Source organism: Cetorhinus maximus, chromosome 2 (assembly GCF_964194155.1).
Source record: "Cetorhinus maximus chromosome 2, sCetMax3.hap1.1, whole genome shotgun sequence".
Lineage (NCBI taxonomy): Eukaryota > Metazoa > Chordata > Chondrichthyes > Lamniformes > Cetorhinidae > Cetorhinus > Cetorhinus maximus.
In genome coordinates, this window is record NC_135880.1 from 167,870,510 (window position 1) to 167,886,613 (window position 16,104).

The following is a 16,104-nucleotide window of genomic DNA, read 5'->3' on the forward strand; positions in this document are numbered from 1 at the left end:
TGGCTCTCCTGGAGACTCAATGTGCACACCTGGCCTCCTCCCCCTTCCAGCCCTCCCCTCCTCCTCAGAGGAGGTGCCTCCAGTGGACAGTTCAGCTCCCATTCCCAGGCTGAGGGAAGGCTTCCTGAAACCTGCAGGCCCAAAAAAGATCCCTCACTGCAGAGTGCTGACCTGAAGGTTGTGAGTCCAGACCAAGCAGCTGGTGTGGGTTTTGAAGTATTGCAGATCACACAGGCAAGTATCAGTAACATTGAAAAATCAATATTTGACAGAGCACACTCGCGACCCCACTGAGCCCTCTTATTCCGCCCTTGGATGAGGTTTATACAAATGTGTCCTACCCGTCTGCCTGTTGTGCCCGTGCGCTGACCCAAAGATTGCATGGCACTGAAAAATTGCAGTCGATTGGTGAGTCAAGGGCCTTAAGTGGCCCGTTAATTACAGGTGAGCGCGCATCAGAGATCAACACGCGCCCACCCAGCGAAATATCGTAATGGCACGAGGTGAAGTAGGGACGTTCGCCCAATATCACCACATGTCATTTTACATGTGTGCATGTGGGGCCCGCCCCTGCACGCCAATGGGAAAATTCTGCCTGTGGTTTACCTGACATTCTGCTGAGGATTTTCTTCTGTTCACCATTCAACTTAAAATTGTAAATACGTGATAAAAGAAGATGTTTAGGATTTTGCTGCAAAGAAACAAATACAGGGGGAGGGGGCTGGAATGGAGCATAAACAACAGCATTCACCAGTTGGGCTGAAAGGCTGCTTTCTCTGCCATACGTTCTGTTTAAATTCTATGCAATCCTTGTCCTTCAACTGGTGTTCTGTTTGCACATGGAGAAGACAGATCCACAGTCGACTGTAATTTTCCTTCCATGTTCAAGTTGCCATCTGGTTCAAAGGCAAATTAGGAAGGACAAGCTGACTGCAATGGCACTAGAATGATTGCAAATTTCCCGGAGGTGCAAGATGACATGTTCGTCCATCCAGCAGTCAATGGTGATGGTGTTATGGCATCATTGTTACTGCAATATATATTCTCGCTTGTTCAGGCCTCAATTAAAGGCAAGCATTGAAAGACAATGGTCGGGATTTTCTGGCCCTGCCCCACTGCTGACATCTTCTGTCTCACCTAAAGTCAATGGACTTTTTGCTGGCCTGCTGCATCCTCCACGGCGGGTCCTGCCACGATGGGACCGGAAAATTCCGGCCAATAGCTCTCATGGTTTACATGATATTAGGAAATAGAGACAGTTCAAGCAAGTTATATGTGTATTTGGGTATGTTAGGAATAAGGTACACTTTAAGTTTAAGTTTGATTTGTATCTCTGTTTTTGTGGGTTAAAAGGGTGAAACCTGAGTTTTAGTTTCACTTTAAAGATGCCTGCACTTTAATGTGATTTTATGACTCTTGAACAGGAGTTAAAAAAACAAGGTAGAAAAAAAAACTGTGCTGCTGCCTAGCAACAGGGGTCCAGAGGGAGAGCTCCCCCTCCCAAACACACATACACACACAAAAACTGAAAGCAGTTTGAGTTCGGTTGGTCAGTGTGTTCTAAAGTTGAAAAGAGGTGCCAGAAGAAGCAGCATGAAAGGGAGACAGATAGCAAGTCCCAAAGTAAAGTTGAAACCAGCTGCCAGGAGAAGCTGGACAGAAGGGTGCCGCAGAAAGCAGGTTTTCCCAAAGAACAGAAGAAAAGGGGTCCTGAGAAGACCTTCTAGTCAAAGGAATGAACAGGAATTTTGAGAAGGTCCTGTTAAGTGAGGTTAAGAGCGAGGAGCAGAGAAAGGTTCCAAGCTTGAAGGGAGAAAGCTGCAGGACGCAGACCTAAAGCAACGTAGGCTTGCTAGAAGCCAGAAGATCCAAGGAGTCAGCCGAGGGTCTGTAACTCTTTACTATGGGCATGTGAAGCAGTGGTGCTCTGTTGGCACAGCTGAGCCTGAGAGAGAGTGTGTGGAAGGAAGATTGAAAGCAGGTGGCAATCTGGGGAGAGCAATATCGGAAGGAGAGTTTGAAGCCCTGGAGGTAGACTCCTGTGAAAGGTGTCCAAGAGAAAGCATCATTTGGGAGAAGATTCCAAAGAAAGTTCTTTGAGAGTGGAGATTGGAAACCCTTGTGTGATAGAGTTCAGTGAGACTGGTTGGCTCACGGTGTGGCAAGCATTTGGTGAGAGTTGAGGAGAGATCCATAGCATCTGTTTGGGGTGGCAGTTGTCACTTGGGGCAGGATGTTCGGGTCGTCAGGTGGGGGTGATGGGCAGGCTCGAGAGCGGCTGAGAAATGGTCCGCCTCCCACGATCGGCCCCTGATCACGATTGCATGCTGGTTGGCCAATTGCCAGCTAGCCAGTGTGAAAGGCGCGCTGAGCAGCTCAGCATTGCTGGGGTGGGGGCAGGAGGAGGGCGAGCGCAAAAATCAAAAATAAAGATTTTTAAAATCTGAAAAAAATGTCCCGACATGGGACTAACTCACAATAACATAAACAGGATAAAAATTTTGCTTTATATTTATTCTTCATTTAATTGGGGAAACCTCACCCCACCCGTGGATGAGATTTGCTAAAAATCAAAAGGCCGCTTGGCCAATTCGCAGGTCCGTCAACCGTAGTTTGGATGGGCAGTGAAAATTAGGCTTAAATTAATTGATTAAGTGCCTTAATAGACCTCTTAATTGTTAGGGGGCTCACTGCTAACTCTCGCATGCGCCCGCTGACCAAAATATTGCACGAGTGCGTGATGACGTCGGGATGCTCGTCCAATGTCATCACGCATTATTTTATGCCGGATCAGGTTGGGCACGCACCCGTCTGCGGGATGTAAAATCCTGCCCTTGGTATCAGAGTGTGGTGTTTCTGACCAGACGTCACCTATTGCTTTGCATGGACTGTGTACTTACTGTGAACGTTCGAGTATAAGATAGCTTTTGTAGCTTGTGTTATCCTTACAAATCAGTAGATACCTGTAAAGGTATAGTTGTGGGTGAAGCAGTATTGTAAGATAGTTTATCTTTTCTGGTTTAATAAATGTTTTATTCTTTTGTTAAAAGTTCATCAGCTGGCTCCTGTGACTCTGTTCAGTAGCCATTCTCCATGTATCTAAACAAAGAATAAAAGTTAGGCTCTATCAAGCTGGGTTTCATCCAGGATCTGGCTTGTCCAGCAGTAACATCAGTTGAGGGTCATAACAATGATCAGAAACAGCAGCGGTTTGAATACCAATGTTAAGATGAGATATGGGCTGGGATTTTCCGGCCCTGCCTTGGTGGCACCTGCCGCGGGGAATGCAGCGGACCAGCCAAAAGTCCATTGACTTTTTTCAGGGCTGGACGATCCAGCTAGAAAATCCCGCCTGTAGCTTTGAAACAGAGATTACCATTGTCGCTACATGTTAGAGTCAGTCAGAATTAATCATTTGCCAAGTGTTTATAATTTTCTAAAATGTAATTAAATATACAGCAACATAGAAAAAGAGGAGGCCATTTAGCCCTCAAGCCTGTTCTTGCATTCAATTAGATCATGAATGACTTATTCCTCATTTCATTCGGCCACCTTGGTTCCATCTCCCTTAATATCCTTATCTAATAAAAGTCTATGGGCTGAAATTCCCCCCCGCGTTGGGGGGAAGTTGATGGGTGGGCGCGTGTGGGTGCACTTCCGATCGGCACCCCCCATTGGAGGCGCAGCGCCATTTTAGGTGGGTGGGCCAATTAAGCCTCGCCCAGCGTGACGTCCGCACGGAAGCGCTATGCACTCCCTGTGCGGGTGGGGTAATCCCAAAATCGAGACTGCGCTCTTTTGCGCATGTGCACGAAAGAGTGCACTCATCTCCCTGAGGCTAAGTGCTGCCTCAGGGAGATCGCCACTACTTTCAAAAATATTAAAAATAGGAAAAAAAAATTCCCTTACATGTACCCTCATGTGACAATGTCACATGAGTTCGGACATGTTCATAATTTCCAAAAAAACTTTATTAAAATTTTAAAAACCCTACATGAAACCTCATCCCGCCTGTGGATGCGGTTTCATGTTTTCCCTAGTTCTTGCCGGGGCTCCTGGCCTGCCCACCAACCTTAAGGTTGGACGGGCAGGTCCACTAATTACTTTAATTGACCCTGTCAATGGCCTCAATTGGCCATTGACAGGTGGGCGGGCACGCAGCTGGTTTTGCTGCGCCCCCGCCTTCCTGAAAATTTAAATGGGGCGCAGTGATGTCGGGAGTTCTGCCCGATGTCACCATGCGTCATTTTACGCGTCGGCGAGCAGGCCCCGTCCCCGCTCGCCGACGGTAAAATCCAGCCCTATGAACCTCTGTTTAGATATTTTCAATTGACCTAATGTAGCATATCTTTGGGGAATGAATTCCAGATTACCACTACATTCTGTGTGAAGAAGTGCTTCCTGACATCGGGCAGAATTTTGCCAGCCAAATGGAAGGTCGCTTCCAGTGCGTGTGTGCTGGGGCCTCAGCGTCAGCCCTCCCTCTCCTGGTGGCCGTGAGGAGAAGGCAGAATCCTGTGGTGAACCCCCGTGGTCTGGGGAGGGAAAGCGATTGAGGTGATGGAGAGAGCAATCCGCCTCATTTGAGGGTAAAGAGCAGAGGCCACACCGCTGCCAGCAGCTCTAACAGTTTCAGGAGTAACACCAGCAGCAGCACCAGCTGCCTCCTCCTCAATCATATACCCCTCCACAGGACAGAGGGAATGGACAACAGATATCCAGTTGGAAGGAGACGAGATCCCCAACAGTTGGTCTAGAAGCAGAGAATTAGCTCTCTCAACATGTCTGAGTGATAATGCCTCAAGTAGCTATCAAGGTGCCTGTCACTTTAGGGCCATTCCCACCACCCGGCACACACCCGTTCCCCCATCCCACACTGCCCGCTCAGGGTCCCTGCCTATTGCTAATTAATGTGCTCTCTTCTCTTGCAAAGCAGAGAGGTGTGAGTGTTCATGATGGCTTTTGTGAGGAGGAGAGAAGTAAACCATTTCTGGAGGATAACCATGAGGCATGGGTACGAGAGCAATAAGCTGAGGATCAGTGTGTGTTGGCTGCTCTGATAGGTGTGTGAGGTGCTGCAGAGATGGGAATGTGTGGCGTTGACCTGAGGAATGCTCTCCAGGAGGAGGATGGGAAAGTCTGAGTTTGGGGCTTGGCACATGCAAGTGTTATGCCACTCACCTGTCATGCCCTCCTGAGGTCCTGTATCATCTTGGGGCACAGTCTCCAGGTTGGAGGGAATACATTCCTGCCGCTGACTTCTTCAACTGTTCTATCCATGCCTGCTTGGTTGGCGAGGTTTCCCTCTTCCCCTTGTTCCCAACTCACTGCAGCCCCTCAGTTCCTGCAGTGAGACCTCTAGGTATGAGAGAGAGGCCCAGGATGCAGCCTTCCCAGCTTTCCTCTCCATTCCTGTGGTTGCTGGAGCCTCAGAATTCAAGTGCTGGTGAGCCTTTGTAATTCATGCCATGGTCCCTTTCATTAGAAATTGTTACTTTGTCAGAATGGACACATCTAACTGCCTGCCCTCCTGAATTGGTTGGAGTGTCAGAGGAGGTGTTCTAATAGCTCGGGGAAAGAGCCTCTGCAAAGTCCGCCCATTAGGAAATTGGGTTCTTGATCTGAAAATACCGCTCTGGCAAGGACCAAGTGGACAAGATTCCATCCATCATCTCTGGAGTACCCAGCTCTAATTTTAATGTATGCCCCTCCTTCTGGACTCACCCGTTAGACAAAATAGTTTCTCCCTATCAGCCCTAATACTCTTTTCATCATATTAAATTCCAAAATTAGAAGCACCTCTTAATCTTCTATATTCAAGGGTATACAAGCTAAGTCTATGCAACCTGTCCTCAGGAATTAAGCCTTTTCTCTTGGTATCATTCTGGTGAATCCATGTTGCATCTGCTCCAAGGTCAATATAACCTGCCTGAAATGCAATTTCCAGAGCCAAACAGAGTATTCTAAATGGGGTCCAACTAGAGCTGTATGTAACTGTAACATAACTTCCACTCGCTTGTATCCCAGCCTCCTTAGGATAAAAACCAGCATTCTATTAGCCTTTCAATCTATTTTTTATACCTATCCACTAGCTTTCTTAAATTGGACCCCTATATCTTGCTGCTTCACCTTAGTTCCCTAATACTCACCATTTAGAAATACTTTGAATGATCTTTTCTGGATCCAAAGTGGATGACCTTCCATTTCCTCACATTCAACTGCATCTGCCACAGTTTTGCCCTCACTTAATCTATCAATATCCCTTTGCAACTTTTTCCATCTACACTATTTATTATGCCACCTCACCAGATGTACAAACATGTTATGCCACCTCACCAGATGTACAAACATGGATGTACAGTTGATTTGATATATTCACAAGTGGTTGAAGTATTTTCAGTCCAGAACACATTTTTAAAAATTATTCATTCACGGGATGTGGGCTTTGCTGGCTGGGCCAGCATTTATTGCCCATCCCTTGCTGCCCTTGAGAAGGTGGTGGTGAGCTGCCTTTTTGAACTGCTGCAGCCCATTTCCTGTGTGCATGTGTGTTCGTGTGTGTGTATATGTGTTTGGGGGCAGGGGATACTTTGAGGGTTAATGTTTCTGGATTTGGGTCTGTAATTGGGGTTTCTTACTTTAGCGCATGCAAACACTTCCACTAGGGAAGCTAGTTGTATGACTTGAATTGAAGGAGGCATAGATAAATCTAAACACCGTTTGGACAGTCTCTAAACTGATGTGTCAAAAGAGAAATGCTGATGGACTTTGAGGGCAAGTATCCCAGAGGGTTTAAAAGCTCACAATCACATGGGCTAGAAAGGTTTGAGTTGTGCTACAGTGTACGGTGTGTGAAACTTCCTGCAGATATTGTTATAGAGAGGGTTTGAGAGAACTAATGCTGTCAAGTGATGCAATCACTTGAATCATTATTATTCTAAACCGTGTTCTACTTTTATTTGTAGAAATGGAAACTGGTCATTCTTTTTAATGTATCTGGGATTACTTTGGAATGAGAAAAGTTAAGCACTCGGGAAGTTCCTGGAGAAATGCACATCTCTAAGTTGATTATTAAATTACATATGAATGTGTGGCTATCCTTGACAGATCAGTTAGATTTTAAAAAATCTAGCTTGTGTTCATTAAGATAAGAGCTTACTGCTGGGGGTGGAACATTTTGCCTTTCACACATGCAGTGTCACCTTTAAACATTGCCAGGTTGGGTTCAATGTCACCAGATATGGACTTAGGCTCCCGCTACTCTGGCTCAGTTGATTTCAGGACACCCTGACTACAATGGTGTAACATTTTCATATCTCTTTAAAAAAAAGGGGTCATTCATTTAAGACAGAGATGAGGAGAAAAGTTTTCTCTCAGAGGGTCTTTGAGTCTTCCTCAAAAGACAGCAGAAGCAGAGCCTTTGAATATTTTTAAAGCAAAGCTAAATAGATTATTGATTAACAAGGGGGAGCAAGGCTATTGGGGGTGGGGGGGCGGTAGGCAGGAATGTGGGGTTGAGGTTACAATCAGATCAGCCATGATATTATTGAATGGCGGAGCAGGCTTGAAGGGCCGAGTGGCCTACTCTTGCTCCTACTTCGTATATTCTTAAGCGACATTCTTGAATCCCATAAGTGAGATTGCCAATTTAGGATGAAACTAATGCCAAATAAGTGGCATTTATGCATTTTTAAAAATGTATTATTTCACGGGATGTGAGCATTGCTGGCTAGGCCAGCATTTATTGCCCATCCCTAGCTGCTCTTGAAAAGGTGGTGGTGAGCTGCCGTCTTGAATCATTACAGTCCTTGGTGCAGCCCGCAGTGCTGTTAGAAAGGGAAGATGAGGAGCTATAAAAGGCCTGCTTACAATGTTGTCTAATCTTAGAAGAAATACACCCCAGATGGGTAGTATAGAATTACCTAGAATATACAGCATAGCAAAAGATATTCGACCCAATTGGTCTATGCTGGTGCCCATGCTCCACAAAAGTCAGCTCACAACTGATTTCACTTAATTTTATCAGAACAAATTTATCAATACTTTCTTTTTTCAGCAGACGGAGAAATGTAGAACCATAAACACCTACTTTTCATATAATACAATGTCAGGCAGCCAGATGGACTCAGATGGTACTCTGATTGTGTTAATGCCACCATAGTCATCTGGATTCCAGCTCAGCTTGTAGTCATTCCACTCCTACAATACAAAAGGGTAATCATGTTACTACATGACAGAGTCAAAATAAGAATAGAGACAAAACAATTTAAGCATGCTGAGTGTCGTAAATTCATAATGGCAAATTAACATTGAAAATAACAAAATGACACATTCAATACACCAGTTGATAGACACAGATACTGAAGTGCAGTGCATCAGCAGATAGAACTGTGTTGGTCATTTTCTTTTGTTAAAGACAATAATTCTGAGCTTGAGGACTAGTCTGATTAAGAGTCCAGTACATTCCACCATAGAATGACAAGGTACAAATCGGCACCTATAATTTTTCATCCAGCATTAAGCTTACCCTTGATTAATGTGTTTGCATAAAATTCTTTTATGAGCGAATGTAATATAATTGCAAACCTTTATTACTTTAAATGGGCTTTGAGGCCATAAAATAATGCAGAAGGGAATTATGTATGATATGTTAACCATTTATGATTTCAAATGTGCCAGGAATGGCTGTAAATAGTGATCAAGCATTTCCCTGCAAAAATGGGAAAAGCTTTGGAGATATTAGTTCAGTTAAAACAATAGGTCTTTTGGTTGCAGTAGAGGCCTTCCACTTGCATTATGGATGTTGCGGTAGCTTTGATTCTTCATTATACATCCTTACTTTCTTTCACTGAATGGAAACATGTGGAGAACATTCAACATTAAATTCCAACATTGGTAACATCCATGACCAAGCAACCTGGAAGTAGAGGTGAAGAGGCAGGCAGTGCAATAGGTCTAACAAAGGCCACCAAAGATCACCAAGTGAGTGGCCGCAGGGAAGGATTAATACTTCCAATGCTTCTTTGTGTTGAGAAAAGCAGCTCGAATATTTGATTTAACTGCTATTGACTGAACATGTAAGAGAAGTTCCTATTTCTCCAGCCTAACAACAGGAATGAACTGTGTCACTGAATCATACCTGATTGCCCATTAGACTCAGAATTAACATGATGCTTACGGAAGCCATGGAATGGTCTCCTCACCTGCTTTAACCAAACATTCGTAGTCATCAATTGATTTTTTTCATCCTGTAAGAAGAGAAACACTGGTGGATGCAGCAGAAACCAGACACTGCTTTTCAAAAAAAAAGCATGCAACTTGAGCAAAAGCTTTAAAGATGAGTATTATTTCTTCTGGCTTTGTTCCAAGACAATTTGTGTAATGCAATTTGGATGTGAAGAGTTAATCTAAAAAATAGGAGCAAGATATAGGGAGGTAGTTGCTGCTAGTTTGCGTTTCGATGAAAATAAGCCTAACCAGCATAAGAGATCAGGAAATTTCAAGTGCAAGTTATAACCAGTGTGAATTGAGTTTCTTTTGTGTTGGCTTAAAAAAATGTTGCGCCTAAAACCCGCTCTGTCCACAAAACTGGCCATGCCCCCAGGTCAAATCGAGTACTATGTTGAGCCTTCGCCAATCACATTTGTTTGTGGTCCTTCATGGTGTGTCTTCAAATTTGCTGTTATTTTAGGTACAAATGCGCATCAATGAAAGGTTTAAAAAAACGGAGTAATGTAAAATAGCTGCCAGCTTGTCATTACTTCTTTTACACTGTCACACTAAGTCAAGGTCAGTTGCCAAAAATTATGAGACCTGATTATTTTAAATTCCAGGATGCAAGTGGTTGAGTGATTGGCCTAATCTCTGTTTCTTTAATCTGTTTGAAGGGAGTCTACAACATTATAGCACTGCATTTGCACACTCATAGGGCAGAATTGTCCCCCTGTTGGGGGGGAAGTTGATGGGCGGGCGTGTGTGGGCGCGCTTCCGATCGGCGCCCCCGATTGGAGGTGTGCCGCCATTTTACATGGGCGGGCCAATTAAGGCCCGTCCAGCATGACGCCCGCAGGGAAGCGCTATGCACTCCCTGTGCGGGTGGGGTGGAATGCCTAAAATCGAGAGTGCACTCTTTCGCGCATGCGCACGAAAAAGGGCACTCATCTCCCTGAGGCTAAGTGCTGCCTCAGGGAGATCGCCTCTACTTTCAAAAATATTAAAAATAGAAAGAAAAAAATTCCCTTACATGTTCCCTCATGTAACAATGTCACATGAGTTGGGACATGTTCATAATTTCCAAGAAAGCGTTATTAAAATTTTTACAACCCTACATGAAACCTCATCCCACCTGTGGATGAGGTTTCATGCTTTTTCTATTTCTTGCTGGGGCTCCTGGCCTGCCCACCAACCTTAAGGTTGGACGGGCAGGTCCACTAATTACTTTAATTGATCTGTCAATGGCCTCAATTGGGGGTGTGTGTGGGGTGGGGGGGGGTGGGTGGTGCCTGAAGTTAAAAGGGGGCTTCTGATGGAGGCGCTTCCCTCTTCCCACCCAGGGCCTGAACCTGGTTATTTTTGGGCTTTTCCGTGCCCAGGAATTTCTTCCACTAGCCTAAAAATTGAGACTGGGCGGGAAACGGCCTCTAAGTGGTCAATAATTGGCAACTTAAGGGCCTCAACCATAGCAAGGGCAGAAGGCCCATCTGAGGTCTTGCCTGCCCCTGTGTAAAATTGCAGAGTGGTTGGGATGGGCGTGAACCCAGCAGGAAGCCCATCCGAGGAATTGTATGCTCACCTCCTGCCTACAAACCGCCAGCGGGGAAGCGTAAAATTCAGGGCCAGATTTCTGAAAGAGTGTTTCCCTCTCCCATTCCTGAAAATGCTAATTCTTGCTTGAGTACAGTTACGCAGGCGCTTCTGCTGACTTATCCCACTGCCCACCCTTCACTTCAGACCACAGAATGGGGCATTTATTGTACGGGCTATATGTCAGCTGGGACTCTTGCATACCTCTTTGTGTTGTATGCATTTACTGTCCCTTCTATTATTGTTCTGCTATGGCTCCTACCATGTTCTGCTGTCACTGCTGCTTCCTCCTCCAAATCTGCAGCAACTTCCACCCCAGTTCCTATGGCCCGTTGTCTTTCCAAAATTCTCACTTTTTTGAAGTACATTTGGTGGATGAGCAACTGAACACAGAGGCCTCAGCTATACGGTGGAAATAATCTTAGGTTGGCATCCACAAAACTCTTCATTTACAGGCCTGAATGCTTCCAGGCCACTTTTCCAAGCCCATGACCTTCACCACCAAGAAGGACAAGGGAGGCAGGTACACGGCAACACTGTCACCTCCAGGTTCCCTCCTAAATTATGCTCTTCCTGAACGGAACATCGTCAGTGGGTTAAACAACCTGAAACTCCCAATCTAACAGCACTTTGACCACGTGAACTGGAATGGTTAAGAAGGATCACAATCACCTACTCAAAGACAACTAGGGATGGGCAACAAATGCCAAATGAGTTGGGACATTCATATCCTAAAAGAGAGTAACTAAAAAAAAAATTGTACAAGATATCCTTGCTTTGTATCACTGACATCATGCTAAAGTAGCACTGCACACGCACAAAGTTCCATTCCCCGTTCAGCTAATGATTTTATATTGAGAGTACAAACATGATTGTACTCTTCATCATAAAATATTTAGATTATTGAAAAATACTGATACATTTATCAATGTCCTTGGAATTAAATGAGGTATGTGTTGCAAATATACACTTGTACAACTTTATCCCCTGACTAGATGGTAGTGTGGATTTGGCAGCATAGCTCAGGTCTGCTGAGATCACGCTGCATGTATATGTTTCCCGACCTAGTAACTGCTTTTTAACAGTGCGCTTATTTCTCATATCCGGTGGAATTATAGCTACATTGCTGTATACGTCTTTTTTTGGGTTGTTCGCAGCAAAGAAATGAGAGTCAGTGACCGTAATCATGCAATCACCAGATTGTTGTAAAAACCCTTCTGGTTCACTAATGTCCTTTAGGGAAGGAAATCTGCTGTTATTACTCCATTACTGTGACTCCAGATCCATAATAATGTGGTTGACGCTTAATTGCCCTCTGAAATGGACCAACAAGCCACTCAGTTGCATTCAAGAAGGAAAATCATCACCATCTTCTCAAGGGCAATTAAGGATGGAGACAAATGCTGTGCCTCAAAAAAATCTATGCATGAGTTTGATTTTTCCAACTTGATTCTATTTCAGCTTACAGAAATAACTCCAAGCATCACATGAGCAGATGGGGAAGGGAGCACAAATGTTCTTTGAAAAAGTTCAGGCAAATGTATTGGGATCAATAAGGACAATATTGGTCAAAATATCTTTATAAGATATTTTATAAGATGTAAAATATTTTAATATTCTTTCATTGATCAGGATACATTATCAGGGACAACTGTTAAAGCTAGTCTGCAGTTGTATAATGCTAGCTACTGATGCCAGTTTTACAGGTGGGAATGCCTCTATCATTTCTAGTGATAAGGTTGGTGGGTAGGGCACTGATCTTTTACCAACTTGCAGACTTTAAAGTGTGAAAAACATCATAGGTTGAGCCCACATAGCTACCAGTACTCTTTATGATAACTCCAGTGCATAACTTTGGCACACAGTGGCCAGTTGGTGGATCCCTCCAGTGTTGGTGAAACCTGCCATCTCTGCTCTTTCCAAATGTTCCAAGTGTTAGAACCGTAAGTCAGCGAACTCACTAATTGCCCGTTCCAGGGTGTAGTAGCTGGGCTGTTGCTGAGGCAAGAGGAGTGCTTGACGCAACATGCTGTGATGTGCCAAAGACCACGGTGCCACTGTATTCTGAACGCTGCATCAGAAGAACCTACAAGGAGAGGAAAGGACAGACAAGTAGAATGTACCCTCAAGATATTGTCTTAAAGAGAGCTAAGAACGTAAGGCACTACAGTTACTTGGCAAGTGGAGCCCCAGGGGAAAAGGAAGACAAGAAGCACAGAAAAGGTTGCAGAAAAAGGATATTTGCTGGATGGTGTCACTAAACTCAGTCTTGATAATGTCTTCCAGTACTTTTTTCAGGAACAAATTTCAAGTCATTTTGTCATGTAGAGTGAGATTCTTACTAGTTTCAGGCCCACTGACTCATGTGTTCTTCTATTGATAGCCCTAAAGCAGAAAAGTAAAGAGAATTAAGGAAACACAGAACTGCACTTAAACCCTGTTTGATGCATATGTTCTGAAGAAAGGGTTAGCAAGTATGTGAAAGTAAGTCCACTTACCTGTGTACTTCACTGCATGCCTGAAAACCTCTTCCAAATTTGTACTTGGGTGCTCCAGATCTTCAAAGCCTTGTTAAACTGCTGTGCCATCTCCTTATGTGTGGATTTAGCTTGCCACCTTTACAGGAGCATGGCTTTCTGCCCCAAAAGGTAACCACTGTCCTTTGCTGCAATGGCTCCATTGTCATTGGAGCTATGCTTTCTGACAAGTATCATTAGCTCTGACAGAATTAGAATGCTGAGTTAACGTTTCGAGTCCATATGACTTTTCTTCAGAGCCACTCTGTTTCTCTCTCCACAGATGCTGACAGGCCTGCTGAGTTTTTCCAGCATTTTCTGTTTTTATTTCAGATTTCCAGCATCTGCTACATTTTGCTTTTATATTAGAATAAAAATATTCCTCATTTAAAGGCCAACATTATCCCTTAAAATGGCTGGATTTAGTTACTAGTGATTAGTTACCAGGAGGTTTTGTGGTGCAGTGGGTAGCATCCCTACCTCTGAACCAGAAGCTCTGGGTTCAAGTCCTACCCCAGGACTTGATGGGCAAGGAAAGTACATCTATAACACAGCCAAACAGGTTGAGTATCTTCCAACACACACCAATGGTAAGAGTAGGAGAGGTTCCTGATCATCCATGTGATGGAAAGAACATTGGAACCTCTGTTGTCATTACCCATTTTAAAAAAATCATTTATGGGATGTGGTCTTCGCTGGCTGGGCCAGCATTTATTGCCTGTCCCTAGTTGCCTTTGAGAAGGTGGTGGTGAGCTGCCTTCTTGACCCTCTGCAGACCGCTGCTCCAGACCACAACATGCATATAAAAATGCGTATTGCTACAGCAATTCAGGCTCCCTGAGCGAACTGTAACACACCACTATGTTGTAGGCTACCATGTTGTAGGCCTGACTCGCTGCGCATTTTGTACATGTGTAGGGAGGCTGAACAAATGAAAATTTCAAATAATTGACACAGCCCACACTCTAACATGAATATACCTGCATCACGAGTGTACACAACCCTAGTTGCCCCTGGATTGCAAAATTGAGGCTAGTGTATATGATCTGCGATATACAAGTTACATTCTGTAATAAAGGATACAAATATTTATACTGATAAAGTCATGCATCAATGTATAGATTTCAGTTAACATTGATCATGTTCACAGCCCATAATTTGTCAATTAAAGTCAACAAAATGCAAGCACTTGTTTAAAAAAAAACTTTGACTTTCAGTTAAAATGAGATTACATCACTTTCTGAAAATACCATCTCATTGACTCACTTACCACATCCACCAGCTGGGAGATTTCAAGTCCAAACTTCACTTTTATTGTATCATTGGAGTTTCTAACTGGTCTCACCCATTTCTGGTATCCTCGAAACAAGTTTTTTAGCAGGGTGTCCTCTATCTCAGCAAGCAACTTAATTGTTCTGGCAGCTGGAACAATGTAAAAATTGTAAAAATGAGACCTTCTGCAAAAAAGAAAATTGACTAACCATTGTGACTGTTGCCCTATGGAATCGCTCATGTTTTTCAAACAAAGGTCTGTTAAAAGAGGATGGCTGGTGGTTTTGCTGCATGTCGGTCCCCTTTACCCTGACCCTCGGGTTTCTGGGGATAGAGTGGAGCAGCGCAAAAATGCCCAAGCATAGCAGTGCCCTCGGAATAACATTGAAGCTATTGTCGAGACAATAGTGTGTAAGGAAACCATTTCAACCCTCTCCAGCTTCCTAACCCACCCACACCCCCCCAAGATGATCTGGCTTTGCGATCTTTTGGTCATCACTTTCAGAACAAAACTATCTTCCCTTACATGCCCCTGGTTCTAACCAATGAAAAAGAAAATTTGGCAGCTTGTATGACATGCTACAGATTTGCTATTGTCTGTTTTGCAATACTGAACAAAATGAATTTCAGCCATACCTGTGCTGGAATAGAAGACAGATGTTGGTGGTAATTCTTTCTACCACCATTACTTCTAAAAGTAACTTCTAGTTTTAATATCACTAAGATGTCAATATATTATTTTTCAAAATGTCTTCTTGTCTTGCAAGTTGTCTGAGAAATTAGGACAACTTCTGAAATTTTATGTTAAAGTTTAAAAGATTCCTATAAAGTCTAAAACTAAAATTTAAAATGCAAAAAGATGATTTTTGATTCATTCTTCTCCCTTAAAATTTATTCTAATATACACCTAACGGTTGGGAAAAAAATGCATGATTCAAGGTTAGGATTATTTTTATAAAAACAACATAGGTAATTTTATTAAGCTTTACTCCCAGACAGCAAGACTACTTGCTGGCAGAAGTATTTGGTAAAATTACCCTTTACATTTCTGAAATAAGACCAGAGCTGGATATGATAAGATTAAACCAAAGTTGAAGTAATTTCTCATAGAACCAAACAAAACAATAGGAAGCCATTCTTTGAAAATGTGATCCAATTAATCCCCTGTCCTCTCTTTTAGCCTATAGTCTTGCAATTATTTTTCCTTTCCAAGTTGTTATCCAAGTCCCTTTAGAACAACACTATTGCATCTATTTCCCATCACCTGCATAATATAATTTTCTTTATGTTTACCTCTGTTTCTTTCCATAAATAAAATTGTGAAAGAACATATCTGCCTGGTTTCATATTTTCTCACCACTAAGGCTGGCACTTTATTTGGGAGAATGATCAATGATGGATAAAGTGACATGATCGCACAAACTGATGATATTAATGGCTTTTTAAAACTTGGGCCAAATTATGACTCGTTCACATTGTTTGAACAATTCCAAATCAGTGCAAATGCAGTCAA

At 43.4% G+C, this 16,104-nt stretch overlaps 2 protein-coding genes across 3 annotated transcripts in view; both read right to left on the reverse strand.

Annotated features, from left to right (window-relative positions):
- chrna8 (cholinergic receptor, nicotinic, alpha 8) overlaps nucleotides 1–12,870 on the reverse strand; it is a 412,535-nt gene extending 399,665 nt beyond the window's left edge. The window contains exon 1 of the mRNA XM_078570645.1: nucleotides 12,765–12,870. The gene's annotated coding sequence lies outside the window, so the exon portion shown is untranslated. The remainder of the gene's footprint in view (nucleotides 1–12,764) is intronic.
- chrnb3a (cholinergic receptor nicotinic beta 3 subunit a) overlaps nucleotides 1–16,104 on the reverse strand; it is a 41,484-nt gene that overhangs the window by 16,746 nt on the left and 8,634 nt on the right. The window contains exons 2-4 of one of the 2 annotated variants that reach the window (XM_078570658.1): nucleotides 14,590–14,741; nucleotides 9,204–9,248; nucleotides 8,090–8,199 (exon numbers count right to left, since the gene is read on the reverse strand). In XM_078570658.1, coding sequence (XP_078426784.1) covers nucleotides 8,090–8,199; nucleotides 9,204–9,248; nucleotides 14,590–14,741 — 307 coding nt within the window. Of the gene's footprint in view, nucleotides 1–8,089; nucleotides 8,200–9,203; nucleotides 9,249–12,764; nucleotides 12,880–14,589; nucleotides 14,742–16,104 lie in introns of those variants that run through there. The other variant, XM_078570666.1, reaches the window with a different exon arrangement.